Genomic DNA, 27851 nt, shown 5'->3' on the forward strand with positions numbered 1-27851 from the left:
ATCCGCTGGCAGTGGCCTGTGCTCAGACTCCATCCCTTGGGCATCTCTCTCATTTAGCACCTGGAAGGGCTCGTAGTGAATGTCATCTTCGTTACCACTGTCTTCATCTGTCTCTTGAAGATGAGATACCGGCTGCTGTTTATTTCTCTGCATACTTTTGTCAATGTTTCCTTCTTCTGGTGTCAAGTTTTTTTTTATCAGGATGCGCTCTCCTGGTTGTAGCACGGAGCTCCTCACTTTGGTGTCATAGTGCTTTTTACCTCGTTCTGCAGCTTTCTGTACACTCACGGTGGCAATGGTGTACGCCTCCTCCATCCCCCGTCTCCATTTCTCCACTTTGGCCTTATAAAACTCCATCTTGTGCATTTGCTCCCTGTAGCGTGCCACCTCACTCACCAGCTTGTCAGCTTTGATTGCTGAGTTCCCACCTGCTGCTGTTGCATGCTGGGAGGATTGACGATGGCCTGGACTGGATGTGCCACAAAGCACACGAACCACACCTTCTCTTTCCAGAGTTAGCTCTGCTATAGTCTCTTCTTTTAGTGGTCTGCCTCCTCGGATTTTACATCCAGCTTGGAAATGTTCTCCACTCCCACACCGATAACAGTGTGTGCACTTCACATCTCGCCCTCCCTGCTGACAAGCAAAACACCTCCTTGGGACATAAGCAGGGCGGCCAGTGTTCCAGTGGGGTGCTGGGGGCTTGCTGCAGTAATTTTGTTTTGCAGAAGGTGGCTGGGGCTCCCTAACTGGTCTTCTAACTGAAGGTGGGAGGTAGGACTGAGGCTGAAACATAGCCTGCTGTAGTGTCTCTTTGATTTGAGCTATTTCTGCACTGAGATCTTTAAGAGAAGCAACACTTATCTTAAGTTCAGTCAACTCCGCTAGTACCTCAGGGGACACTTTTGGTTTTTCTTCTCCAGGGCAATTGGTAGGTTGTAGGTCTTCTGACTGTACCTTGCTAACATGTGTCGCTGCCTGTAGGGCACTAAACTTTTTATTTCTCCTTTCCGTTTCATTAGCACAGGCTACATTTAACCACTCTTGTAACAGCTCATCTGAAGTCTTACAGTCCAGCAAGAGAGGCTGCATATCTACTCTACCCTAACACTGTCACTCTGGAGACCAGGGAGTATCGTGTGCAAGCACATACGCTGGACTAAACTTGGGTCATACTGGAGTCCTGATTCTGATTCTCGAGATGCAAACAGTACCTTCTGCCTAAGAACTAAGACTCACATTAAGAAACTTTGAGGAGTCTCTTTGATATGCTGCACTTCTGAAGCTAACTGCACATAGAGGTCGGTAGCACTCCTCTCCTGAAAATGAGCACGTAGGATGCGTTTGAGTGTGAGAAGAGTGAGATTAGGTTTTTCTTCCAAGTAATTACGTAACTGCAAACTCGGGGAGATAGCTCTGATAACTGCATCAATAATTTCCACATCTAGGTAACCCCTATTCAGTTCATTTTCAATTTGATGAGCAAGGCTGGAGAATGTCAGCTTGTCCCTTTGGCCTGCTTCACCTATTTGGCCGGCAATTTTGAAGTCCTTGCGCCAGTCTGAGCTTGGCTGGGGCTGGGGCTGGGGAGCCATTTTCCGTCAGGTTGTTCAATGTTCCTACCACCTCTTCGAGTAAGTGTTCCATTTTGTTGACGATGTAGGAGTTCTGTTGATTGTACAGGAGTGAACTCTGAACTGGCACGTCTTTACTGTCCCGCTGATGATCTCGTATTGGCCTCAGATGACAAGTGCTCAACCGCCAACTTCCAGTTCTTCTTAAACAGCAACACCTCCTCTCACTGCCATCTGCGTGGTTTGTAGTGTTTGGGGGGATTTAGCTGGCTCAGAATTCAGTGAGCAGGTCATGGACGCTGGACATCTGAACAGCAATCCGAGCGGTGCCTCCAAATGTTACACCCTGCATTTAATCTTAAAACACAGGGAGAAATAATCACAACAGTGATACGTTGTTGTTTCTTCAATCCAACTTTTACTGTAAAGACTACAAATCTCCCGTGCCTGAAGCTATGTGCTAAGACATCAATAATCGAATACCGATATTCTTTAACATGCCACACACTTGCCATATGGATCAAAGGATCAACAATCGAACACCGATACACACATCCAATCCAAACTAGTTGTACATTCTCAACATCCAATCGTTAATAAATCAAACACTCTAGCATGTCACATAGGCTTAAGGACAGGTTTTTTATTTTTATGATTCAGATATTTTTTAGGCCAGCAGAGAAGCCCTTGAAGGCCCTGACGGCCCGCCACTGCACACTCTGTAAATCCTATAAACTTCATTTTACTTCTCAAATATCACTGTTTGCCTGCTATGTGATATATTTAACTGAAAATGCTGATCCAAACAACCAATGATTTATAAAGGAAAATCTTGAAAATGATCAGGGGTGCCCAAAGTTTTTCATACGAATGTATCTACCAAGCCAAAAGCGTGTGCTGAGATGTTTCATTTAGGCATCAGACACACTGAGATGGGTTGTTTGACCAATGTTACATTGATAAAGTCAATGTAACTAAGAAATGTTCTGAAATGAATTAGATTAACATTATTCATTTTGAGAGTGCAGTAGATTTAATTATACCAGAGATGATGTAAATTCAACTATTCAGAAGATTGAAATGATAATTATTTTTTTATGATCGGGGATTAAAACTAAAGGAAACATAACTTCCTGATCCCAGAAGAATTTGTCAGTAGAAATTACAGTGGCGCGTATAACCATGACCTAATAATAATAATAATCCTCAGACACAATAATAGGAAAACAACTGTGTAGTGAAGTGGTATAAATGTTTACTTTGTGAATAATAATCAGAACCATGCATTAACCAGCAGAAAAGCGTGTTATATATTGTGCACAAAAAATCCAAAGGCAATATTAATTACAGTAACATGTTAAATTTCTTTAAAAAAAACCTTTAGGTACAAATTTAGCCTAAGGAAAGTAGTACTAATTTTAATTTGATCAAGTTTAAGATGAGGTACTTTTATATAGGGTTAAGTGTAGGGTTATTGTTCAAATGCCGATGTTACTGTTGCATATGATATAAACAATGCTAAATATTTTAAAAATACTTCCATTTTTGTAACACTTGCAAGCTCAATATTTGTTTGGGTGTAATAAAAGTTGGAGAACTGCTTCACTATACAAAGATTGATGCTAATGATTAATTAAAAACAAATGAGGCATACTAGCTCCATACTACATGCACAATTTATGCTTATGTATTTTAATCATTGGATTTCTAATGATGAAATAGAATATCTGTGACAGCATGAAGTTATGAAATTAACGTTTTCATTAACATTTAAAATGATTGTCAGTCTTTTAAAAGAAAACTTATAAAATGCTATTCATGCAGAAAATTCATTGGCAGTAGAAGGTCAGAACATTTTCTTGGTTTCCTCTGACGAATAGAACAGGAGGGTTTAAGTCTTGTGACAGGAATTCCAGCCATGCCATGTACAGGATACTTGGACACATCCCCTTCCTCCTGACTGGCATGGTGCTGTATAGATATGAAGCTGGGTTAAAGTTGTATGTTGAATTCATTGTCATAAAATACGCACAAATACTATTGTAGTACTCACATAACAATCAGACCGGCTTCTTGGGAGAATTCCTGCAGAACCTCATTTAGGCGTATCTGACGGAAAGACTGATTCCAACAGAAATGTGGACATTTAGTAAAAGATTTCAATAATAGAAAGCATTCATCTATGCAAGATGTCTCACAATCACAGAATTCTCCTAATTGAGCTGTGAAATTGTGGCCAGGTAAACAAATGAAAATAAGTGCATATTAATGTAATTTTTCATGTCGAAAATTAATTTGTCAAAGAAATTAATTTTTTTTCGCCTTGATTTAACCAGAGAATGCCCACTTTTTTTCTGAGATGTCACAACCAGAAGTGATGATCATGTCTAACTTTCTAGCGCTGCGGTAGCAGGTAAACGTTGACTCCATGGTCAAACTGCAAAAAGAGAATAGAAAGCCAATGGATAGATTACTAGCAGCCTTCAATGATACCTTAGCTCGTTCTGGGTGTGACATCTTGTGTTTGGAGATTTGTTTTTTGAGAGGGGCCAAGGCAGCTGAGAAAAGAAGACAAATTGAGCCTTTTCTGAAAATCTTCTGGATTATTTGTGTCCAAAATATGGTCTGCTTTCATTTGAAAGCACCTTCCAACTGATGTCATCATAGCTGCCAGAATGTCTCATCTCATCTCATTTTCTGAACCGCTTTATCCTCATTAGGGTTGCTGGGTGTGCAGGAGCCTATCCCAGCTGACTCCGGGCCAGAGGCAGGGGGGACACCCAGAATCGTTGGCCAGCCGATCGCAGGGCATGAGGAGAAGGACAACCATGCACACTCACACCCATACCTAGGGGCAATTTAGAGTGACCAATCAGGCTACCATGCATGTTTCTTTTGGAATGTGGGAGGAAACCGGAGTGCCCAGTGGAAACCCACGCAGGACAGGGAAAACATGGAAACTCCACACAGGTGGACCGACCTGGATTTGGAGCTAAAATTCTTCCAATTTAAACCTATGTCCCCTAAATTAACAATATAAAATCATTCTCATCAAAGTTTTGTCAACAGGAATCAAATAAATCCCCCAGATTATTCCCAAATCACATTTTCACACCAATCTAATATCACCAATATCAATGTCTGGGCACCCTGAACAACCTCCGGTTTAATTGACGTAAAAGTAAGTAATGTAACGTTTGAAATCTCATAATTGTATGACTTTTACTCCCAATCTTACTGAAATCTGCTAACATGGCGCGAAAAGCAATGTTGTGCTCACACACACGATCACACACACATACAAACACACAAACACACAAACACACAAACACTCAAACACACATGCACACAAACATACACACACGTGGCCAAAAGTTGAACCCCCAGAAAACAAAAAAAACTCTCAGTATGACTTAAATCTCCTAACATTACGCAAAGAGCAGTTTTGTGCTCACACAGACTTAACGTCGACAAAAGTTGAAGCTCATGAAGCTAAACAACTTCCGGTTCACCTTACCAAACATCAGCAACAAAATGACTCATTGTATTATGAGTTGAATCTCTTAATATTACAATCTATCATTAAATGTTCATTATTTGTATTTTAATCTCGTAAAAGTTTAAAGATTTTTTCTCTCAGGACATTTCAATGTATGACTTGTAATTTCCCGCGGCACACCCGACCATCTCTAATGGCACACCAGTGTGCCGTGGCACAGTGGTTGGGAAACACTGGTACAGATGACGTTTTTTTTCTCCAGATACCTTTTTTTTCTTCTTGTAATTAAGTAATGTTTTGGGGGTGACGAGTACTTTTATTGTTGTTTGTGTAATATTATTTAAAAATTATGCCACTCTTACATGAGGAAAATTTCTCTTCCCAACTATGGTCCCAATTTATGCAAAAAGAAAAAAAATCATCAGTCCTCATCAGACAAAGAAATCAAAATGTTTGTGTTTGACATGTTTCAGACCTTGGTTCTGTTCCTCTCCAGATCCTGGTCAGTGATCCACAAGGGCTCCTCTTGTACTCTTGATGAGCCATTGTCAGATTCATTTTCAGGGTATGTGTTCAATTTGAAGGAGCTCACCATATTCTCAAACCGATCAATACTGTTGCAAACAATAAGAACTGAGAGTAAAATTGTGGAAAACATACATATTGGGTACCAAAAAAAGTCTGCACACCCCAGTTTAAATGCCAGGTATATTTCCAGGATGAAGAAATTCAGACAAAATAAATAATTACAATTCTTTTTCCACTATTTCTATGATGTACGCATGTATTTATATAACTTATATAAGTTATATAGTTATATAACTATATAACTTGAGCGCTTCTGTTCATTAACGCAAAGTTATAGTGGTCACTGAAATTACTTTAAAACTATTACATTAAAATGTCCCCTATATAAGATATTATTGTCATTAATATTGATATAATTGTTATGATCATCATTATTATTAGTACTATCATGATTTTGAAGAAAAAAGTCCATCTTAGACAGCAGAAAGTCTCAGCGGCCCATAGTTTGTGATGCAAGATTAAAATGAAAGCAGGTATGATGTGATTTCCATTTAACATATTTTTGAATGTAACGGCTTATAAGCGGGTGTGAAGACTAGTGCAACCGCGTTATTAAAATTGTTCAATTATATTTCATCTCTCTGAATGGTTCAAACTAACTGGCTATAGGTTTAATTAAAGGTTTGAATAGATTTGTTTGTCTTTTTAGATTACAAAATCTTTGACTTCAACACTTACTGTACCAGAAAATTATTTCAGTGTTCATATATAATTAGTAACTTTAATCAATTTCAAGTTAACTGTCATTTCATTTTATTCCACTAGATTATTACTCTTATCAAATTTTCTGTGTGGTGTAACTTTTTTCTGCACCCAACAAAAGTCTTAATGGGCCTTCTGAGTCAGCCATCTTAGCTCTGGTTAATAAACTGGCAGGCTTACTTTCCAGGCTGAGGTTTTTGAAAGAGGTCAGGAAGCACCGTCACATCACTGAACCCAAGGCGGAACTTCTTGATTAGTGCCATGACCCTTGAAAGAAAAGAAAAAATAATCTCACCAATCCATCCTTCCATCGATTTTCTATTTTGCTTATCCTCTTTTGGGTCACAAAGGTGGGCCAGTGTTTTCTCACTGGTCATTAAAGTAAGCACCCCCTTTCTGACAGCAATTGAGCGCAGCTATTATCTAGAATTGTCATTCGTATTGTATTTTGCTTGTATTGGTTAGTGGGGGAAATGCACTGCACATTCAAAATGGATTAAAAAAAATTAAGTTAACTGCCTACACCAGGGGTGCCCAACTCCGGTCCTCGAGGGGCCCAATCCAGTCTGTTTTCCAAATCTCCCTACACCCACACACCTGAATCATATAATCAGGATCATTATCAAGCTTCTGCACGGCTTGCTATTAAGTTAATTATTTGATTCAGGTGTGGTAGAGGATCGAGATATGGAAAACAGACTGGATAGGGCCCCCAAGGACCGGAGTTGGGCACCCCTAGTGTACACCGTAACTTTTGATTAGAACAATCTTAGACATTCTAAACAGCAGTGGTGGACCGTCAGGGCCTGCAAGGCCTTCTCTGCTGGCCTAAAAAAATATCTGAATCACAGACTGGTGTTAATTATGTTTTGTCCAAGAATACTTATTAAATAATTCCAAATTGTCTGTCAGCTTCTTTTCATTGCTTTTCCCCTGGTTGCGCTGCTTCCAGATGTGTGTTTTCATATTTAAGCATCTAACCAATCACATTTCAGTCATTATTTGTTGCCAGGGTCATCTGCCTTGAGGCCTTCACAATCAGTTCTGCAGGGTCTGCTGCATAAAACAAGCGTCGATAAAACTGTTACTTTAACCAATCAGATTTTGAGTTGGCGACACCAAGGCCTTCTCACAGGCGTAGGGATGCGCCATCGCTTTCACCAACTATGATTGGCTAGTGATAGAGTGGATTAGCCAGAGCTACCAAACTGTATCTGGATCGAGCTGCACAGGCAAATATATTGTTGTGTTGATTTAATAGCGGTTTTGTCAACCTGCAATGGCTGAAGGAGAAGAAATTGATTTGTTTGCAGATTTGCTGTCAAAGCCATTTTCAAGACGGAGTTTTCAAGAAAAGCTGGACATAATTAAGAAAGGTCGGACAACTCCGAAGCAAGCAAGCCTGTCACAACCGGGAACGAACATTTTCAGCACTAAATCGAATAACAACTTATGCCAGAAATACGACAGGACAGGCTCGACTTTCAGCATTAGCTTCGATGGCGATAGAAAAGAAGGAGGAAAGAAAGGAGTATGGATTTTGGTGAGTAAAATATGGCTGTATTCCTAAATAATAGTTTCGGGGACCGAAGCAGTGAAATTAAACATTGAGCATCTTAGCCCAAAAATCCATGGAGGTCAAATTAGCAGTCCGATTGTAGTTGAAATGGTTTTTTTTATTTTATTTTATTGACTTTCTTTGCTGCTAAGAGACCCATGTTCTCCAGATTAACACTTATGACAGGAGCTTACAAATGTGTCGAATTTGGTCTGAATCAGACAATTGTTTTGAAAACCAGATATTTTTCGATTATCGATTTTCGATACTTATCGGGGGTCTTTGACACAAACCTAGCTTATGACACTCCCAGACGCCTAAAGTATAACTGTGTGAATTTTCATAAAAATCGGTTCAGCCGTTTCAGAGTCCATAGGGATCGAACAGATACACGCACACAAACACAGACAGATACACACATACACATAGATAATAGTTTAGATTAGATAAAATGATAGGTGTGCATCAGCACAGTGAATAATGGATGAGTATAACATTCCACTGTTTACAAAAGAACCAGATAATTAAATTTGAATGGTTCTATCATCTGTCATCAACACTGTATGCCCGGTACTCGGTCGTTTGGTCACCGGTCTTTTGGTCGCCCGGAAGGTTATTGATAATTACCATTTAAATCGTTGCTCAGATTCCCTAAATACAAACTGCGAATTATTATTTAGTCATACTTAATGCCCTATTAATTATTAGGCTAAAGAAAAGCTCCAAATTTCCGTACTTTTATTGTGTTTTGTTGGAGAACTTGTTAAGACCCTGACTAACGTCCCTTCCTAAGGGGACAACTCATGTACATACAAACTCTTATACACTCACACGTCTGCTCAGTGAAACTGCTCAGGGCCATTGTTGGCTTTTATTGATGCGTAGATCGTGTTGTTTTACCTTGATTTGTCGCCGGTCTTTTGGTCGCCCGTTGTTTGGGTCCGGGCAACCAAAAGATCGGCGACCAAAAGACGGCGACCAAAAGACCGGCGACCAAAAGACGGCGACCAAAAGACCGGCGACCAAACGACCGCACACGGTATGCACAAGGTCGGTTTTGGGAAAAAGTGTCTGGATAATTTGAGATGGACTGGGTGAGAAAGAAAAGCAGAAAGCGACAAGCATGTAAAACTCCAAGCCTTTCTAAATGAAAGATGGAAATTTTGTGCTTGCTGCAAAAAATATCAAGATTCCAAGGTTTGATCAATAAAATGCTCTCATGGTTCCACCAGACATTCCTGCACTAAGGGAGAGGCGAAAGAAAGGGCTGTGCTAAACTTCAGAAAAGGATACAGTGATCATGTTGAAACAACAATTATTTACTCTTCTCTCCTCTCGTCCTTGTTGAAACTGTCTCCTCCCACAAACACTCGAACTTTACATTTGGCCCAACGTTTCCTTCGAGTTAGCAGGTATGGGAGCAGCAGGGTAAGACCTAGTTGGGAACATATTTAAGAAACTAGGTTTTATATTAAGGACCAACGGTATAGTATAGCGTGGCACAACATATACGACCAGACCTCCATCATCAGACAGCCAGTATACATCAATTGTCTTCCGTCCTTGGTTTTTTTGAAACAGTGAAGGCCTACTCAGCCAAGACTCTGGCTCAAGTGCTGCAAATCACATGTGGATGTTATACAGATTAAAGTCAGAAGCATAAAGACTGTATTTATTCAGTATTTGTTTTGAATGACACTAAGATTATTCCTGTCCAGATGCATTAGTAAATTATTGAAGTACAAGAAGGAACAGGTTCATACGTAAAATGTTTCCTGCTGTAGAGTAGGTGGTGTTTATTGTTTCAGGTCCTCCATTAAAGCAGGGATTTACTGTTTAAAAAACAAAACACAAAGCTGGAGGTTTTGCAAGCGCTATAAAAACTAGCAATATAGTATATTATTATTTAATCATATGTGAAAACTTCTATTTAAATATTACTTTTTAAATTAATTTGTACTTTTTTTAAAACTAGAGACTCTCACCGTGTGATTGATATAGATGAGAGACATCCATTGTCTCTCTCGTCCTTAGCACACAGACACCATAGTGAAAGTCAAATGCATCCCTGGAGAGAAATAGACAAACAAATATTTAGTCACACAACAATTTCAAGCCAGAATTTGTATTCTGAGTGTCACGTATTCTAGTTGATGCACGTGAATAACACTTACTGCAATATCTGTGTGTAACTGTATGCGGTCTGAGGTGAGTCGCGCCAGTCGGTCTTGAAACCCATCAGCACGACATTGGGTCGCATTCGACCCAATCCTGAGCCCTAGTGTTTACATTGCAACATAGGAAATGAATTATATACAAAATATACAATAAAGTGGGTTAGACAGCAAAGTTGTCATTTAATAGGGTAGTGAATGAGAATAATCGACAAAATTTGATGTATCTGACCTGTAACAGCATGTTCACCCCTGATCGGAGGTCTTCGGCCATCACATTTTTGTAAAAGGCCTTCACCGTTCTTTGAAGCAACCATGAAATGTGAGTGTCACTTTGAATTAGTGGAGCGAGATCCGTCTGAACAAGTATGAGGGAAAAAAAGATGATATTGACAAACATGTTAAGATATCTGGAACAATAATTCCTCCACAACCTCTATGCCACTAACTGACTGGTTGACACATTGTACTCAAGACATATAAGTACAAAGAAATATTTACACCTACATGCACAGCTAAGGACAATGTAGATTCCTAAATGGGACCAACATTCTTGTTTTAAAATGTGGGCTCAAATCTCATTAGCCACAGAACACTCAAATAAATAAATAAACATGAAAATTCTACAAAGTAAAGCTGGAGACAAGGTTCAAATCCAAAATTTAAAACGTGTGTTGGATTTTCTAATATAGTATATAAATTAAGTGAGATAAAATTATAACGGTATATATTGTTTTGCACTGGGTTTTGTTGAAGGAAGAGAGCTCTTCTATCTTGGGTTTGATTAATTTCGGATGTGGAAGGTGTTGTTTGTCCAACTACCGGCTGGAGGAGATGAACAGTGACTTTGTGGCTTTTATTACAGAATGTTCTGGGCACAGGTGAGCCACATAAAAGGCTGTCATCCATAAATGCGCGCAGACAGACAACTTACAATCATCTTTATTCTCTCAAGAAGGAGGTACCGAGACTATGCTTAGGTTGGGATTTTCCAGTAAAACAGTGTGCTATTGTTATGAACCGGCAGAAACACTAACTACATTATTTCAATTTCTTCAAGGGCACATCTGGTTAGAGATGAAATTCCTACGATATTGTTATTTTCGCTCAAGGATATACTGGCTTGCAGAACAAACCTCTATTTAGGAATTTAAGGAGTTCATGCAGTCATGACTAGCTATGGGCAAAAACACATTTTAATGAGACCTACTTCAGTTTCACTCACAGTAATTACGTGGCCACATATCATGAGACTAAGATTTTTTGTCAAACAGCTGACAAGATCCACTAGCGCTGGCCGACTGCTGGGAGGTCCGGTCAGCACCAAACATTGTGGCCTGCAATACAGATAAGCTCTAACATAAATCAAGTGCAATATAAGTGGTCATGTAAGTAAATAAAATCCTTTAACATTCAGATTCCCAAGAGAAAATGGGGAATGCTTTTTTGGATTGCAAAATTCTATGGATTAATAAGAATTCAAATATATATATTCTTATCTTGCTTACATATTTAGCAGAGGAGTAAAGTTTAACCAGTAAGCATGGATTTGTCAATATATTAGAAATAAGTCATTATAGACAGAAACCAGGAAGCAGTAATGTGCTGGTGCACAATTTAGGAGTTTAATGACAAAAAACAATCGTACAAAATGATAAACTGTGGGACAAAAAATGGCTACTAACTGGGGGGAACGCACACCGACGAAGAAGCAAAACCATGACTTACCTGAAGGAGACCAAACGAAACACTAGGTCAGTGGTCCCCAAACTATTCCAGGAAGGGCCGCAGTGGGTGCAGGTTTTCGTTCCAACCGGTAAGAGGAAACCTTTCCACCAATCTGGTATCCTAGAAGTGCAATCAGTGGATTGCAGTCAGGTGCTTCTTTTTTCAGCCGAAACCTCATTGGTTAAACTGTTTGTGTTGGATCGGTTGGAACAAAAACCTGCACCCACAGTGGCCCTCCAGGACCGACCGGTTTGGAGACCTCTGCACTAGTTAATACTCCCACAACAGACATTTCAGACACAGGGGTTTAAATACACAAGGGACAATTACCAATCACACAAACCTGGCCACATAAGGGAAGGGGAGCCCCCGAGGGACACAAGAGGCAAAACACACACAAGAAGCAAAAACATGACTTACCCGAAGGCAGTGGCGGTCCGTGCATTTTGGGGTTGCGCCTTCTGCTATCGGAATCAATCCAACCCTCAAAAACTATTTTATGGCTATAAAACCTCTACAGCAGCTAAAGCTGCTACACATAAAAAATCATCAATAATAACCTCATACAATTGAAATATTATTTGGGAATATAGCCATATTTTACTCACCAAAAATCCTTTTTAACTGTACATAATATCCATCCTCCTTTCTTTCCTCCTTCTTTTCTATCGGCATCGAAGCTAATGCTGAAAGTCGAGCCTGTCCTGTCGTGTTTCTGACATAGTCCGTCTTGAAAATGGCTTTAAATCAACACAACAATATATTTGCTTGTGCAGCCTGCTCCAAATACAGTTTGGTAGCTCTTTGTAGTAGGCGCACTGAAACTGGCGCACACACCCTTTTCCCGGCTGTAATAGGCTTGCTAGCTTCGGAGTTGACCGCCCTTTCTTAATGATGTCCATTTTTTCGGGGAAAGGCCGTCTGGAAAATAGCTTTGTGAGCAAATCTGCAACCAAATGCATTTGCTTTCCTAAGTTGGCCATTGTGGGTGGAGTTTGCAATCTCTGGCTGCCTCACTATGGCTTTGGCCCGCCTACTCTCTATAGCTAGCGAATCATAGTTGGTGAAAGCAATGACGTATCCCAGCCAGCAAAATGGCAATGCCTGCGAAAAAGCATTGTGGTGTTGCCAACTCGAAATCTGATTGGTTAAAAGCAACAGTCTTGTTTAATGCAGCAGAGCCCGCAAAAAAAATTGTGAAGGCTTTGAGGCAGGAGAACTAAGGGAGGGTGGCAGGGCCCGGAGGAGGGCAAACATGCCGTCCAAACGTGAAAGAGAAAAAAAATAACCCCTGAATGTCAAAAAACCCAGTAAAAACCTGAAATAGGAAGTCATTCTCGGCCGACCCGCGAAGAAGCGGCGAGCTGTCCCGTCAGGGGATTGTCCGTCGACGAAGTGTCCGTCGACGAAATGTCCGGTCACGGTCCCGTCAGGGAGTCGCCCGGGTAGTCCCGCTAGGCAGTAGCACGGCCTCTCGCCCTGGGCAGTCTCTGGAGGGGCGACGGCACTATCGCAAGTCGCCTCCCCCTGAACGGTATCCTTGGTGCGTGACTGCAAAGTGGTGGAGCGACTCAACCAAAACCGTGGCGTCTTTGCTGGTCGCCTCGTCCGGAACGTCTGAAGGGTGATCGCTATCAGAGTCGCCGCCGAGGCGGTCTCCCCCTCCACCTCGTCGTGGCCGTCGCTGCTGCCGAGGGGGTCTCCGACCTCGGCCTCGTTGTGGCCCTCGATGAAGGGGTCTCCGCCCTGGGGCCCATTGTCACCATAGCCGTCGCTGAGAGGGTCGCCGACGTCGGGGCCCCCACGGAGAGGGTCACCGTTGGGACGGGCGCACAATAGTGGGTCGGCGGAATAGGAGCACATGGGCGGCTGGCCAGGACGGGCAGTAGTGAGCAGCTAGTGAGTGGTTAGCCGGGACGGGCATTGGTTAGTGGCTAGCCAGGACGGGTACCTACGAGAGACTGTCGTGATTGTCCCACATTTCAAGGTGGTTTTCCAAAACCCGTGCCTGAAAGTGGTCGTCCAAAACACGCACTTGAAAGTCCCGTACCTGAAAACGGCCGCCAGAACTTGCCGCTTGAAGGCGGCTGCCGGAATTCGCCCCTCGAAGGCGGCCGCCGGTGCCTGACGCCCGAAAACCGTCACCGGAGTCCGATCCGCTTCTCTTCCCCCGCCGCGGCGCATGCCGCCACCATTGAGCTGGTGATATAGTCCGGCCGTCCTCTTCGGGGTCATGGCGAGGGTCAGTCGGTTGGACGCAATGTTTACCCTGGCCTCCCCGTAGACCTCCATGCGGAGGACCAAGGTAGATGGCCAAACGCGAAACCTAGTAGGCGTTCGCGGACTCATTATCCAGGAAAGCATTCGGGGAGAAGGGGTCCACATAAAGCCGACACCAAGGCGCAAATAGGCCAATTTAGAAGCATCGCCGTGCTGAATGTAGAGGGTAAGATGTTCTTTTCGGTGCTAGCCAGAAGGATGACCACCTACCTTCTAGAGAATGGCTACATCAAAATCAACTGCCAAAAAGCAGGAAACACAGGCTTCCCAGGGTGCATAGAGCATTCTGCCATGATCTGGGACCAGATCCAGAATGCCAAGCGGAAGAAGACCGACCTGCTGGTCATTTGGCTCAACTTCGCCAATGCGTATGGATCTGCCCCACACCTGCTGATCAGTTATACCTTGGAGTTCTTCCATATGCCCCCTGCATAAAAAAAACTGGTTCCACTTTACTTCAGCGACCTGCAGATGTGCTTTGCCCTACAGGAATTCTCCTGTGGGTGACAGCAGCTAGAAGTGGGAATTGCAATGGGGTGTGCTATATCTCCAATCCTCTTTGTGGCAGCCTTTGAGGTAATCAGTATTGGAGCAAGACAGATGGTTGGAAAGTAATGAAATTACCATCTGGACAGAGGTTACCACCATTGAGGAGCTACAGTTGGGCAAATAAGTATTTAGTCAACCACCAATTGCGCAAGTTCTCCTTCTTGAAAAGATTAGAGAGGGAGGCCTGTAATTGTCAACATGGGTAAACCTCAACCATGAGAGACAGAATGTGGAAAAAAACTGAAAATCACATTGTTTGATTTCTAAAAAAATGATTTCCAAATTAGAGTGGAAAATAAGTATTTGGTCACCTACAAACAAGCAAGATTTCTGGCTGTAAAAGAGGTCTAACTTCTTCTAACGAGGTCTAACAAGGTCTCCACTCTTACCTGTATTAATAGCATCTGTTTTAACTCATCGTCGGTATAAAAGACACCTGTCCACAACCTCAGTCTCTCACACTCCAAACTCCTCTATGGCCAAGACCAAAGAGCTGTTGAAGGACACCAGAGAAAAAATGGTAGACCTGCACCAGGCTGGGAAGACTGAATCTGAAATAGGTAAAACGCTTGGTGGAAAGAAATCAACTGTGGGAGCAATTATTAGAAAATGGAAGACATACAAGAACACTGATAATCTCCCTCGATCTGGGGCTCCATGCAAGATCTCATCCCGTGGTGTCAAAATGATAACAAGAACGGTGAGCCAAAATCCCAGAACCACCCGGGGGGACCTAGTGAATGACCTACAGAGAGCTGGGACCACAGTAACATATGCTTGTATCAGTAACACAATACGCCGCCAGGGACTCAAATCTTGCACTGCCAGACGTGTCCCCCTGCTGAAGTCAATACACATCCAGGCCCGTCTGCGGTTCGCTAGAGAGCATTTGGATGATCCAGAAGAGGACTGGGAGAATGTGTTATGGTGAGATGAAACCCAAATAGAACTTTTTGGTAGAAACACGGGTTCTCATGTTTGGAGGAGAACGAATACTGAATTGCATCCAAAGAACACCATACCCACTTTGAAATACGAGGTTGGAGACATCATGCTTTGGGTCTGTTTTTCTGCAAAGGGACCAGGACGACTGATCTGTATAAAGGAAAGAATGAATGGGGCCATGTATCGAGAGATTTTGAGTGAAAATCTCCTTCCATCAGCAAGGACATTGAAGATGAGACGTGGCTGGGTCTTTCAGCATGACAATGATCCCAAACACACAGCCAGGGCAACAAAGGAGTGGCTTTGTAAGAAGGATTTCAAGGTCCTGGAGTGGCCTAGCCAGTCTCCAGATCTCAACCCCATAGAAAATCTGTGGAGGGAATTGAAAGTCTGTGTTGTCCAACGACAGCCCCAAAACATCACTGCTCTAGAGATCTGCATGGAGAATGGGCCAAAAAAACAGCAACAGTGTGTGGAAAGCTTGTGAAGAGTTACAGAAAATGTTTGGACTCCATTATTGCCAACAAAGGGTACATAACAAAGTATTGAAATGAACTTTTGGTATTGACCAAATACTTATTTTCCACCATGATTTGCCAATAAATTCTTTCAAAATCAAACTGTGATTTTCTCTTTTTTTCCACATTCTGTCTCTCATGGTTGGGGCTTACCCATGTTGACAATTACAGGCCTCTCTAATCTTTTCAAGTAGGATAACTTGCACAATTAGTGGTTGACTAAATACTTATTTGCTCCACTGTTTATATATATATATATATATATATATATATATATATATACATAAACAGTGGAGTAAATAAGTATTTAGTCAATACTTATTTACTCCACTGTTTATGTATATATATATATATATATATATATATATATATATATATATATATATATATATATATATATATATATATATATATATATACATATATATATACATAAACAGTGGAGTAAATAAGTATTGACTAAATACTTATTTGCTCCACTGTTTATATATATATATATATATAAACAGTGGAGTAAATAAGTATTTAGTCAACCACCAATTTTGCAATTGTCCCAGTCCTCTTCTATATATATAACAAAGTAGTTGAGCCTCATATCCCCTAACCCTTAGCCCCCCCAATATAAGGACTGAATTCCTGCCAATAGGCGTGAAAGCTGGGAAGAGAGTGAAATGGTGGGATGGGAGAAGTGTCGATAAATGAGAATTTGCATCGGGATAACCAAAAACCCAAGTAAGGAGGAAGGATAAGTTGCGGGAAAGAAGTAGTAATTCTAGGGTTTATATATATATATATATATATACATATATATATATATATATATATATATATATATATATATATACATACATACATATATATATATATATATATATATATATATATATATATATATATAAAAGGGATATCAACAACAACAAAACTAATGTTTATCAGTTTGAACATCTACATTTTCTTTGTTGTGTGTTCAGGTGAATACATATTACAAAGATTTTGCCGATCAATACATTTGATTTTTGCGTTACATAAAAAAACAGACGCAAATTCATTGGAATTTTTGGGAAATTTCTATATATAAACTTTTCCATGACAAGGAATATTGGTTAAGGCAACTGTGGGTATAGCGTTGAGTCACTGACCTGTAGTTCTTCACATGATCTTCTACCTGGTTAAGCCCCATACACTGATTCAGTGCAATGTTGTAGGAGCTGGCTTGCACTGATGAGCCCCAGTTCACAGCTAGGCGCAAAGTATAGAAATGGATGCACATGAGTAACCCACAGCTTGCGCTCTGAGAACTGAATTGTGTTGTTTGCTTACTGGGCTTCTTGTAGAGTGTGTATCCCAACAGGAGCAAGACAACCCCAAAGGCAATGAGAGCTGCCCACCAAGTCAACAAGAACATTATAACTAGACAACACACTGCGCACAGCAAAGACAACCATTTATTGTAAAACCTGAAGGATGGACGCCAACCTGTAAAACAAAAAAAATAGACAATTTAATTCCAGTTTTGGCTTTACATTACTTCTCAAAGTCAGGGTTTTAAAGTATTTGTTCTGTAAACATTTTTACAATACTTTCCTTGGCTATTTCTTTAAACATTACAGGTATAGGGAAGTTGGACACTTGACATTTTCATTATTTTATACAGTAGAAAAAGTGTAAATTTGCCCTAGCATTTTAGTCAAGATAATCATTTATACAGTATTACCAGGTGAGTTGATGATGGAGGCGTGGAAGCAGCTAAAGTTTATCAGACAATAGGAGCAGAGAAAGAAGTTGGAGATAATCGGCGCTATGGTGTTCAACTCGGCTGCAGAGACAAAAAAAGGACAGTTGCAGAAAATCCTTTTTTTTTCAAAATACAAACAATACTGATAATTACAACTTTCAGCTTTATATGTCACAAGTATTATACTTATTTCACCTTTCTTTAAGAAGTCATTTTAAAAACATGTATATATCTCATTTCAACTCTCATCTCATTTTCTGATCCACTTTATCCTCACTAGCGTTGCAGGGGCTGCTGGGGCCTATCCCAGCTGACTTCGGGCCAGAGGCGGGTGCCACTCTGAATTGGTGGCTAACCAATCGCAGGGCACAAGGAGACACACTACCATTCACATTCACACTCGTACCTAGGCGCAACTTAGAGCGTCCCATCAGCTCACCATGCATGTCTTTGGAATGTGGGAGGAAACCACACAGGCCCAGGGAGAACATGCAAACTTCACACAGGTGGACCGACCTGGATTTGAGCCCAGGTCTACCACTGAGAGGCCGACGCGCTAACCACTCAGTTGCCGGGTCGCCAAAACATGTACATTTCCATTTAAATGAAGCATGTGTAAAATTTCTTACAGGTTTCATATCCTGCATATGTGATCCAAAACAATGTGTTCTATGTTGAGAAAAATCTGTTCTTTTCTCACCTATGAGAATGAAACAGAGCGCAATAATGTATGCTAAGAGGTAGCTTCGCAGTGCTTCGTCATTTTTGCCATAACCTTCGCCAAAGAAGCCAATGAGAGGGTAGAGCTTGTCTTTGCAAAGACACTACAGGAGAGAGACAGAATAAGATAGACAATTTAGAGGCACACCAAGAAGTTCACAAAAAAGAAACTAAATAAATCAAACTGTCACACAAATATAGTGTCTCCAAATCTGGGATTAATGGTCTTTTGAACTGAACCTTAAATTTGACAATCAAGTCAGTCAAGTTAATGTATTGTTTATAAGTGCTTTCACTACAACTTCAGCAATACCAATTCTCTATAGTAAAAGAAAAAAAAGTATAATCAACACAAACACAGAACAAGTGTAGGATCATTTCCTTCTTAGGGTCATTTAAAAATTCATACATTTCTAGGAACTGCCTATAAGGTAATAACAGCTCCAGTTATGAATGTTTCATGTGCTCACTAAATTGAGAGGAATAGTTAAGTTTTTGTATTTTCATTTTATTCCTGGCTTTTGTTTTATGTTCTTCAGTTTTTTGTTTGGGTCTTGTTTCCTCCATTACTTTTTTTTATCTGCTCCTTGTTTAAACTTCCCCTTAGCCACTTGAATTCTGTGCAGGTGTTGCTCCTTTTCTTGTCAATTTGTCTTTATCTAATTCCCCGGTTTCCTTGATGTTGTCCTTATTTGGTTTTGTCCATATCGCACGTCGTGTCATTTTATGCCTCATTCCTTGGCCAGTCCTGTTGCCTCTCATTAAGTAGGTTTATTTACTCCGTGTTTTTTGTTTTTTTGTACTTATAGTATTTCTGAGATTTGGCTTTTTTACAAATAAACTATATTTTAGTTCACATTTGCTTCCCTGCTTTGCCAACTTGCTTGCCTAATATTAACTCCACAATCCCATCACCGTAACCTTAACAGTATTCATTTGAGAGCATCACAAAAAAGCAGGGGTCTCCAACTTCAGTCCTCCAGCGCATCTGCCCATTCTTTTTTCCATATCTCCTTTCTCCAAGAAAACTGAATCAAATAACCAGTGTCTGTATCAGGTTTGTGGAGAGAATGATGAGGTGTTGATCATTTGATTGAAGTGAGTTTTGAGAGAGGAGACATTGGATCCAGACTGTGTAAGTGCCTTTGGGCACCGGAGTTGGTGACAGTTGGTGAGAACTGTTTGAGTATAGTACCTGGAACACTTTGGGTGCTGACACCAGGCAGGCCAGTGCGGAAGAGAGTGTTGCACCAAATATGCCTGCAGTGATGAGTGGAGCAAACACTGACACCATACTCATTGACTGTAAAAATAAAGATTTTGTTTACTTCTCTCATTATTTTCATAAGTCAAGAAAGTACACAGAAGTAAATGTTTTTTTTTTACCTGATAGTAATTACTAATGCCAAAGACGCATGTGTTGTTGTTAATGCAGTCACTGAAGTCCCAACCATACTGACAAGCTAATCCAACACAAGTCCTGTTTGAGTTTGAGGAGGACAAGCTGTCATTTACCAGTCCAGACGCATCCCTGACCACACAGGACCCTGGTATATAAAAGGAATACTTAGCGCAAAAATACCCAATTTTTCCAACTTAAAAATCCATTCTACTATACTCGGCGCGTCGGCCTCACAGCTCTGGGGCCCTGGGTTCAAATCCAGATCGATCCACTTGTTTGCACTAAAATAGATCTACACATAAATTGAGAAAATCGCATCTCATCTTATTTTCTGAATCACTTTATCCTCATTAGGGTCATGGGGGGTGCTGGAACCTATCCCAGCTGACTTTGGGCTGGACACCCTGAATAGGTTGCCAGCCGATTGCAAGGCACGAGAAGAGGGATAACCATTCACACTCACACTCATAACTAGGGGGCAATTTAGAGTGTCCAACCAGCCTACAATGCATGTTTTTGGAATGTGGGAGGAAACCGGAGAACCTGGAGAAAACCCTGGGAGAACTTGCAAAACTCCACACATGAAGATTCGACCCCAGAACTGTGAGACTGACGAATTAGCCACTAATCCGTTGGGCCGCCCCAAACATAAAACAAAAACACGGTTACTTTAGTGCTGAATGAGGGTTCAGAAATAAATGCATATAAATATACTTTTTTTCCATTGTGATTATTCTTTCCAAAGTTTAATACAACAATCACAATAATCGCCTTAAAATGTAATAAAAACATCCAAATCCTATCACCAGATATGAGGCAATGCACCCCCTATTTTCTATTATTCATTACTGTACATAATTATTTTATCATATTTCAACCACGTTCCTCTCCAGATGCCTCATCCATCTGGATCCTCTTTCAAAAAAGTGATTTCTCTACTTTCAAACATTCTAACATTTTGAATCACTTTTGTTTGAGTATATCTCATAATCAGACAAAACCTATGTTATGCTAATTAATTCATTTTAATCCTCAACAAAACGAATGAATAATGAAAACATATTTAGTTTTCGGTGAAGGCCTACAATACCTATGGTAGCAGAGATTATGAGGTATGACAAGGTGGTCCAGAATATAGCCATTAATGTTCCTCTCGGGATGGCCACTGCTGGATCCTAACAAGGGCACAGGTAGAAAAAGTACAAACAAAGATGTACAGTTGGACATTTGACACAGTGAAATATAAAAGATGACACATGAATATGTCACCTACCTTCAGATCTCCAGAGATGTTAGCTCCTGCAAGGATCCCAGTTGCAGAAGGAAAAAAAATGGAAAACATGCCAAAAAAGCTGCCCTCATTCCCCCGCCAATTGGGAACAAAATTGGTTTTAAAAATGTCCACTATCAAAATAAAATTTGTTTATTATTTGCCATGCCATGAGACATTCAGTCACACAAACTAATAGGATAAACTTTTATCGACAAATGTTGTTTCAAAAAGGTTTACTGACCTTTATAGCTGAAAAAACCTTTGGCCTGCTTCTGTGGTGACACGGGAATGATGGTTCCAACAATGTAACCGGAAAATGAGACCATGATGACAAGGAAAAAGAGAATCTGGGCCTTTGGAAAACAAAACAAAAAAACAGAAATACTGCATATCAAATGTTTTTTTTCTAAAGTTGCTTCATTGTAGATTGTTTAAGAATATGTCAATCTTTATCTATTTAGCATCATCCTTTACAATTTCAAATACACTTGGCTTTGTGAAAATTGAGATGTTTGAATAAAGTCGTGTGACAAGAAAACCTAACATTCAACTGACTTGATGTTGTGCCTGGTTTTCACAAGACACCCCAAATGACGGCGGCTCAATTTTTGATTGTTTAAACAAAATTCATTTTGTTCTTAAGGATTATCAGGACAATAGACAGTTTCTTTGAATGGATTGTGAACTGTGTGACTAACAGGCTATTCTCAATGATATTAATTAATATTGATTAATAAGTAATATTAATTATTAATAATTAGTCATATTAATATTAACTCCATAATATGCCGTTTTTGCGCCTCTGGCAATCTTCAACTACATTAGTGTTTCTCAAATATTATACACCCCTAAAAACATACTCAGCTCTCATAGCACCAGCTGGTTCCCAACAAAGTAACATCAGCCCAGAGACACGATAAGCACATGTGGAGAACGTGCATGCTTTCGGCTGGCAAGAATAAGTCTGAGTTTAGTAATTAATTAGTCCTAAGTTTATATACAGTGGTACCTCTACTTACGAATGCTTCCACATACTTCAGGTTACGAAACCCTTTGATATTCAAATGAATGTTCCAATATACAAAAACAAGATCTTAGTTACTGTAAGATTATATCAGTTTTTGTGAGTATAAAAGCATCATTCTCATACAAACTGTGAATGGCTGACATGTCAGCATAAACACTCAACTGTCTGACTGATTAATCAATCTTAGTCTTGTGATTGGGTTGACATGTCAGCACAAACACTCAACTGTCCGACACTGATCAATTACTTTTTGCCCTGCAAATGACTAAAACGTATCTGTCCAAAGTCCTGCTGACAACTGTCAGTTTTGCCTGTATATAAGACTCACTCACTGGTCATTCAGAGAGAGTTGCAGGACAACAGACTGTGAGCGGTTCACGCTGTTTGAGCTCTCCCCATTCTGCAGTCTGGTAATAAACTGAATCTCCTTTAAATTGGTCTCACTCTTTCTTAACCTGCTCCTTAAGTTGTTTTACAGACCTATCAGTTACAAAATTACCCAAAGCATTTCCTGTATCCGTTACTTTATTTTGAAATTGTAGCTCTGCTGGTTTCCCATTGGAGCCTCACAACAACAATAACTGTCTTTTGATTGCCGTTAGTCGTTACGGAGTTCTTCTTTTAAATGTATTAGTGTGAATGATATGAACAAGTTACGAAACAAGTTCTTGAACCACTTCATTTCGTAAGTAGACCACTGTATATAGTATAGAATTTTGAGCCGACCCTACGTGCAGTTTGAAGGAGATTGAAAATAAATCCAACTCTAAACCATGAGGCAGTGGTTTAAAATCTATTCTCATCTCATTTTCTGAATCGCCTTATCCTCACTAGGGTCGCGGGGGGTGCTGGAGCCTATCCCAGCTGACTCCGGGGGACACCCCAATTGGTGGCCAGCCGATTGCAGTTAAAATCTATTGTTTTTAACTAATGTTTGTTTGTTTTTTCTCCTAATTTAGGGCTTTATATAGATAAGATTTGACTTGACAGTACTTCAATTGACAATGTAATTATGTAAATGTTTGTAAGGATACAGAGCTAAAACCATTTAGCTGGAGTTAAATATAGCTTTACTATACATGCAAAAAGTTAGTTATTTTAAAGATTATATTTATTAACTTTGTACCACAGCTTTGTTTGCACCATTTTATGAGAAGCATTGAATTACAAAACATGTTACTTTATTAATAAAAATGAAAAGAAAAATTTGAATACTAAGTCAAAATATATGAATATTATACAGTATCACCAACAATTGTAATCTATTGTTAAAACGTTTTAGTTGAGTGTACCTTTGACTCCCACGCCATGCCCGCCATTGAGATAGCAAGAAGACATGTTACTGTGATGATCCCAATAATGCGGATGTCATTGATTCGGTTCACCATCACAGCGCCATTTTCCTTTGGGGCAAAAGTAAAGCCCAGTGAAACCCAAACTTTTGAAAAACAATATTCAACACACAATAAAGCATGAAACAAAACATGAAAAATGAAAACAAAACAAAAATGTCTGCCAAACAACTTATATAAATGCACAATAAAATACTACAGCAAGTGACTTTGAAATGAAAGCACAGCATATTTTGGAGATGATTTCATCCCAAAAAGTGACCAAGATGGTTTAATCATGACATTTGCCACTAATTATTCTTCTTTTCTCATCTAACTTGGCTCTTCCCACCAAAAAAATCTCCAAACAGAAGATGAGATGACACACAGATTGCGCAGCAGTTTTTTTTTTTTTGCAGCCAACTAGCATGCTATCCATTGGCTTTCTATTCTCTTCTTGCCAAGTGACTGTTCTGTCAACATGTATTAGATAACTTAGCTCAAAAAATCTAGACATAACCAATATTGGTTGTGATGAATTGCTGGAAAAAGCAGGCCTTCCTTAGGCATTGTTTTTCATGCAATAATTATGAAATTGTATTTTTACCAAAAAAAGTGACCGTTCTGTCAACATGTATTAGATAACTTAGCACAAAAAGCTAGACATAATCAATATTGGTTGTGATGAATTGCGGGAAAAAGCAGGCCTTCTTTTAGGCATTGTTTTTCATGCAATAATTATGAAATTGTATTTTTACCCCAAAAATTACTTTAGTGTATTCATTTAGATTTTTTCACTTGCTCAAAACTTCATAGCACCCCTCAAGATCATATTGAGTTGTGGGGGATATTTCCCCACAGTTTGAATCGAACCATAATTAAAAGTCATCATTATAAGAAATTCAATCTTTTTTACACTCTGTATCACTTTATATTCTACTTACATGCATAAGGTCTACAACTGTCTCAGCAAAGCCCACGGTGTGCATAGCCACAGCTACAGCGTTGGCAAAGGCAAAAATCAGACCAATGGACCCTCCCAGCTCTGGCCCAAGACTACGACTGATCAGAAAATAGGTCCCACCTAAACAATATAGATAAGCCATTAATTCTGGTCAATCATTAAAGTTAGGTTAATATACTGTAAGTCAACTGCAATCAGGAGTGCTGCTTATTATTATTCTCATTATTATTATCAGTGAAATATACATTTCTCCAAAGTGGCTTAGTCTCAATATTGCTTGTATCAGTCATTGATTGATTATAGATGCAACAAACCCCCTTTGACTTTGCCGTTGGTAGCAATGGCAGATGTAGAGAGCCCGGTGATGCCAGTTATACAAGAGGACAGAAGGATTATAACCCAGGTGAGACCTGGTTCAACAGAAGAGTAAAAGAAAAACATTTAAAAATACATGACTTGTGCTATTATTTTTTTGCCCATGATTTGGATGATAAATAGTGTGTGTAAGGTCAATGGTGGTCTTTTTTTACTTGCCTATACCAGCTTGTGCAGTAATCCAAGGGAGCCTGAGGTACAAGATCACCCCCCAAATGTTTAACATGCAACGGATCTAAAAAGACACAACTGACTTACTTGGGCTAAATAAACAGGCTCCATTATTTGTTGAACATGCACATTATTTGAACTGAAGCATAAATATTGTTTTCAAAGTTTGTTTACCAAAATTGTATACCAAATATCAGCTATTTCTTTAAAGATATGCCTTTCTTTGAGGTTGCACCTGGAAACTTAAGCTGTTGTGTTTCAATTTGAAATTCTTTGTGTCTGGTGCCTGTGAAGATTTGACAATAATGCTTACCTTCACCATGAAATGAAGTCATTAGCTTTGACTTTAGATATTGTATGACTTTAGAGATGTCCAAAAAGATTATTTTGACATCATTACTTACTTACTAAATTACTTAATTTATAATTCAATGTAGCTGGACTGTACCAAATCTTAGATTATGTTTGGCCTAATCAGCCATTGTACCATATTTTACCTAGTGCTTTTTTTCTCTTCTTCGTCAACTTCCTATCATCAGGTTTACTGTATGCGTCTATTTGCCACTTTTATATTGAATTTCGGCACAATTATATGGCACAATTCAACATAAAGTTATTAACATCACATTTAAAGACAAAAGCGTTAAATTATGAACGATAGAAAATTATACAGGTAAAAATTATTGTGTAGAAGAAATAAAAATGTCCTTTTTTCTGGGACTAAAATCTTCATACTCAATTGCCTTCTCGTGTAAAATCCGCAATAATACATCACATTGGGCAACACAATTTTTAGTTTTAAGTTTGACAACTGTTTTTCTGAACAAGATTTTTATGCAGAGTCCAAATTTAATTTGTTTGGCTCTCACACGGTGTTTCCCAACCACAGTGCAACACACCTGACAATCACTTATGGCACAAGTGAGCCCTGGGAAATTAAATTTTAATATTACAAGATTAAATTTGAAATATAACAAACAATAAGTGCATATTGCAATATTACAAGATTCAAATGTATAATATTACAAGACTTAAGTCGTTGTGTTGCTTATTTCTAATGTAACCTGAACTGAAGTTGTTTGGTTTAACAGGCATCAACTTTTGGTGACGTAACGTGACAGTGTTCTAAATTTGAAGAGTTTCAGCGGGTGGTGTGCCTATGAATTTTTTCAAAAAGTGTGCCACAGCTCAAAAACGGTTGGGAAACACTATTTTAGGTAACAGAGAACTTGACAGTTCCAAATTATGAAGATGTATGATGATAGTTTTCTCACTATATAGTCATGGTCACTATGCCATTTGCATTTAATAATTTCTGATTGTTTGTGTCTTTTGCTCCACCTCACAGCATTTTCCCTCTCACTTTTTTACTAACCATTACTCCATGAATCCAGCCAAATCGTGTTGGTTCAGGCAAAGGATTATTTTCCTCCTCCTCTTCCTCAGAACTCTCGCCTTGCGTGCCTCCACGTGCTGTCTCTTCATACAATGGTGGTTGAGAGTCATTCTTGTAAATGCATATAAATACATACAAAGACAAATAATTGAAGCAGAAATGTAACAATTACACATTGAATTCAGAATGAAAAGAAAGCCCCTATACTAATATTAAAATTGGACGACTGATTGGATGACTGCATAAAACTTCACCTCAGGTTTGGCATACAGCTGGTATAGCGACGGCCTGAAGCACTTTCGCCGTCCACAAACTTCTGTGTTGGTGTAGAAGTCATAGTTTGGTGGGGCATCCAGAGTATCATATCCACTTCGGACAGTCGACCCACAGGACTCAACTTGACTGCCATCTCCATAGTGATTATAATATTCGGATTCATAGCTTCCGGGGGTTGTCTCCCCGTTTTTCACTGATTGAAGAATTCTGGGTCTCTGCGCAGAGAGCTGAATGCCATCGTTGATAACTTGTAGCTCCATTCAAATTAAAAATATACCCCATTAATATATCCGCTCAAACTGGAAAATCAAGCAGATGAAGCCATTCTTTTGTTTAGACCATATGGAGGAGGGTTCATAGTGCTGGTCATTTTTATATTTGACCTGAGACAGACCAGGAAAAGCTTCAGGCCATGTAAGAGGTCAGGTTCAATGAACAGTCCAAGAGCAAGACTCATTACATGATCCATTAAAACACACCACAATCAGATCAAGCTGAATTAACATGGTGTAGTACTAGGAAAGGAAGGACATTTTTATTTTAATTTTTAAACTAAATCAATAATTAATCTTTAATAACCAGTACATCTTTTTAGTTCAAATATAGGTCGTAAAAGGGATCATTAAACTTTTGCAGCCAGCATTATGAGTTCCTTTTGTGAAAAATTTGAAAGTCATCATTGGTCTACTTGTTTGATTTAAGCCACTTGGCAGAGTAGTATGTAAAGCAAAAGGTTGTGGAACTACATTTTAAAAGACTGATTTCAGTTGAAAGTAGCAAATTAGTGCAGCGTTAAAGTCCTATGTATTCCACCCAATACAGATTGTAAAAGTAAAATGCATCCCTTCTATTGGAAACTTTAAAACAAGAGTCCAAACATTTTAGACATTTTGGTTGGATAACTCTAATTCATTTTAATTTGGAGTCATTCAATACTCCTCTCATTTCCAGCAGATTCAAAATGTTGCTGCACGAAGTTAAACTGGGGTGCAAAAGAGCGGTCACATCTTACGAATTCTGGCCTCACTCCACTGGCTTCCTATGCATTGCAGAGTCTATTTCAAAG

The 27851-nt window shown here is 39.6% G+C and overlaps 1 protein-coding gene across 1 annotated transcript; it reads right to left on the reverse strand.

Moving 5' to 3' along the window:
- Positions 1-2809: 2809 nt before the first annotated feature.
- slc12a3 (solute carrier family 12 member 3) lies at positions 2810-27045 on the reverse strand. The gene is made up of 26 exons (XM_077595621.1): positions 26764-27045; positions 26489-26620; positions 25102-25177; positions 24882-24977; positions 24548-24687; positions 23565-23675; positions 21487-21598; positions 21246-21376; positions 21063-21147; positions 19957-20117; positions 19766-19873; positions 18551-18674; positions 17830-17931; positions 17436-17591; positions 17255-17354; positions 11321-11432; positions 10328-10453; positions 10096-10199; positions 9907-9989; positions 9685-9753; positions 9442-9537; positions 9245-9356; positions 6544-6630; positions 5549-5687; positions 3628-3695; positions 2810-3545 (listed from the first exon to the last, which is right to left on the reverse strand). Exons 1-26 carry the CDS (start codon positions 27043-27045, stop codon positions 3404-3406), a joined length of 3054 nt encoding a protein of 1017 aa, XP_077451747.1. The 3' UTR covers positions 2810-3403.
- Between the last annotated feature and the right edge of the window lie 806 nt (positions 27046-27851).

The sequence above is a fragment of the Stigmatopora argus genome, chromosome 3, assembly GCF_051989625.1.
Source record: "Stigmatopora argus isolate UIUO_Sarg chromosome 3, RoL_Sarg_1.0, whole genome shotgun sequence".
Taxonomy (NCBI): domain Eukaryota; kingdom Metazoa; phylum Chordata; class Actinopteri; order Syngnathiformes; family Syngnathidae; genus Stigmatopora; species Stigmatopora argus.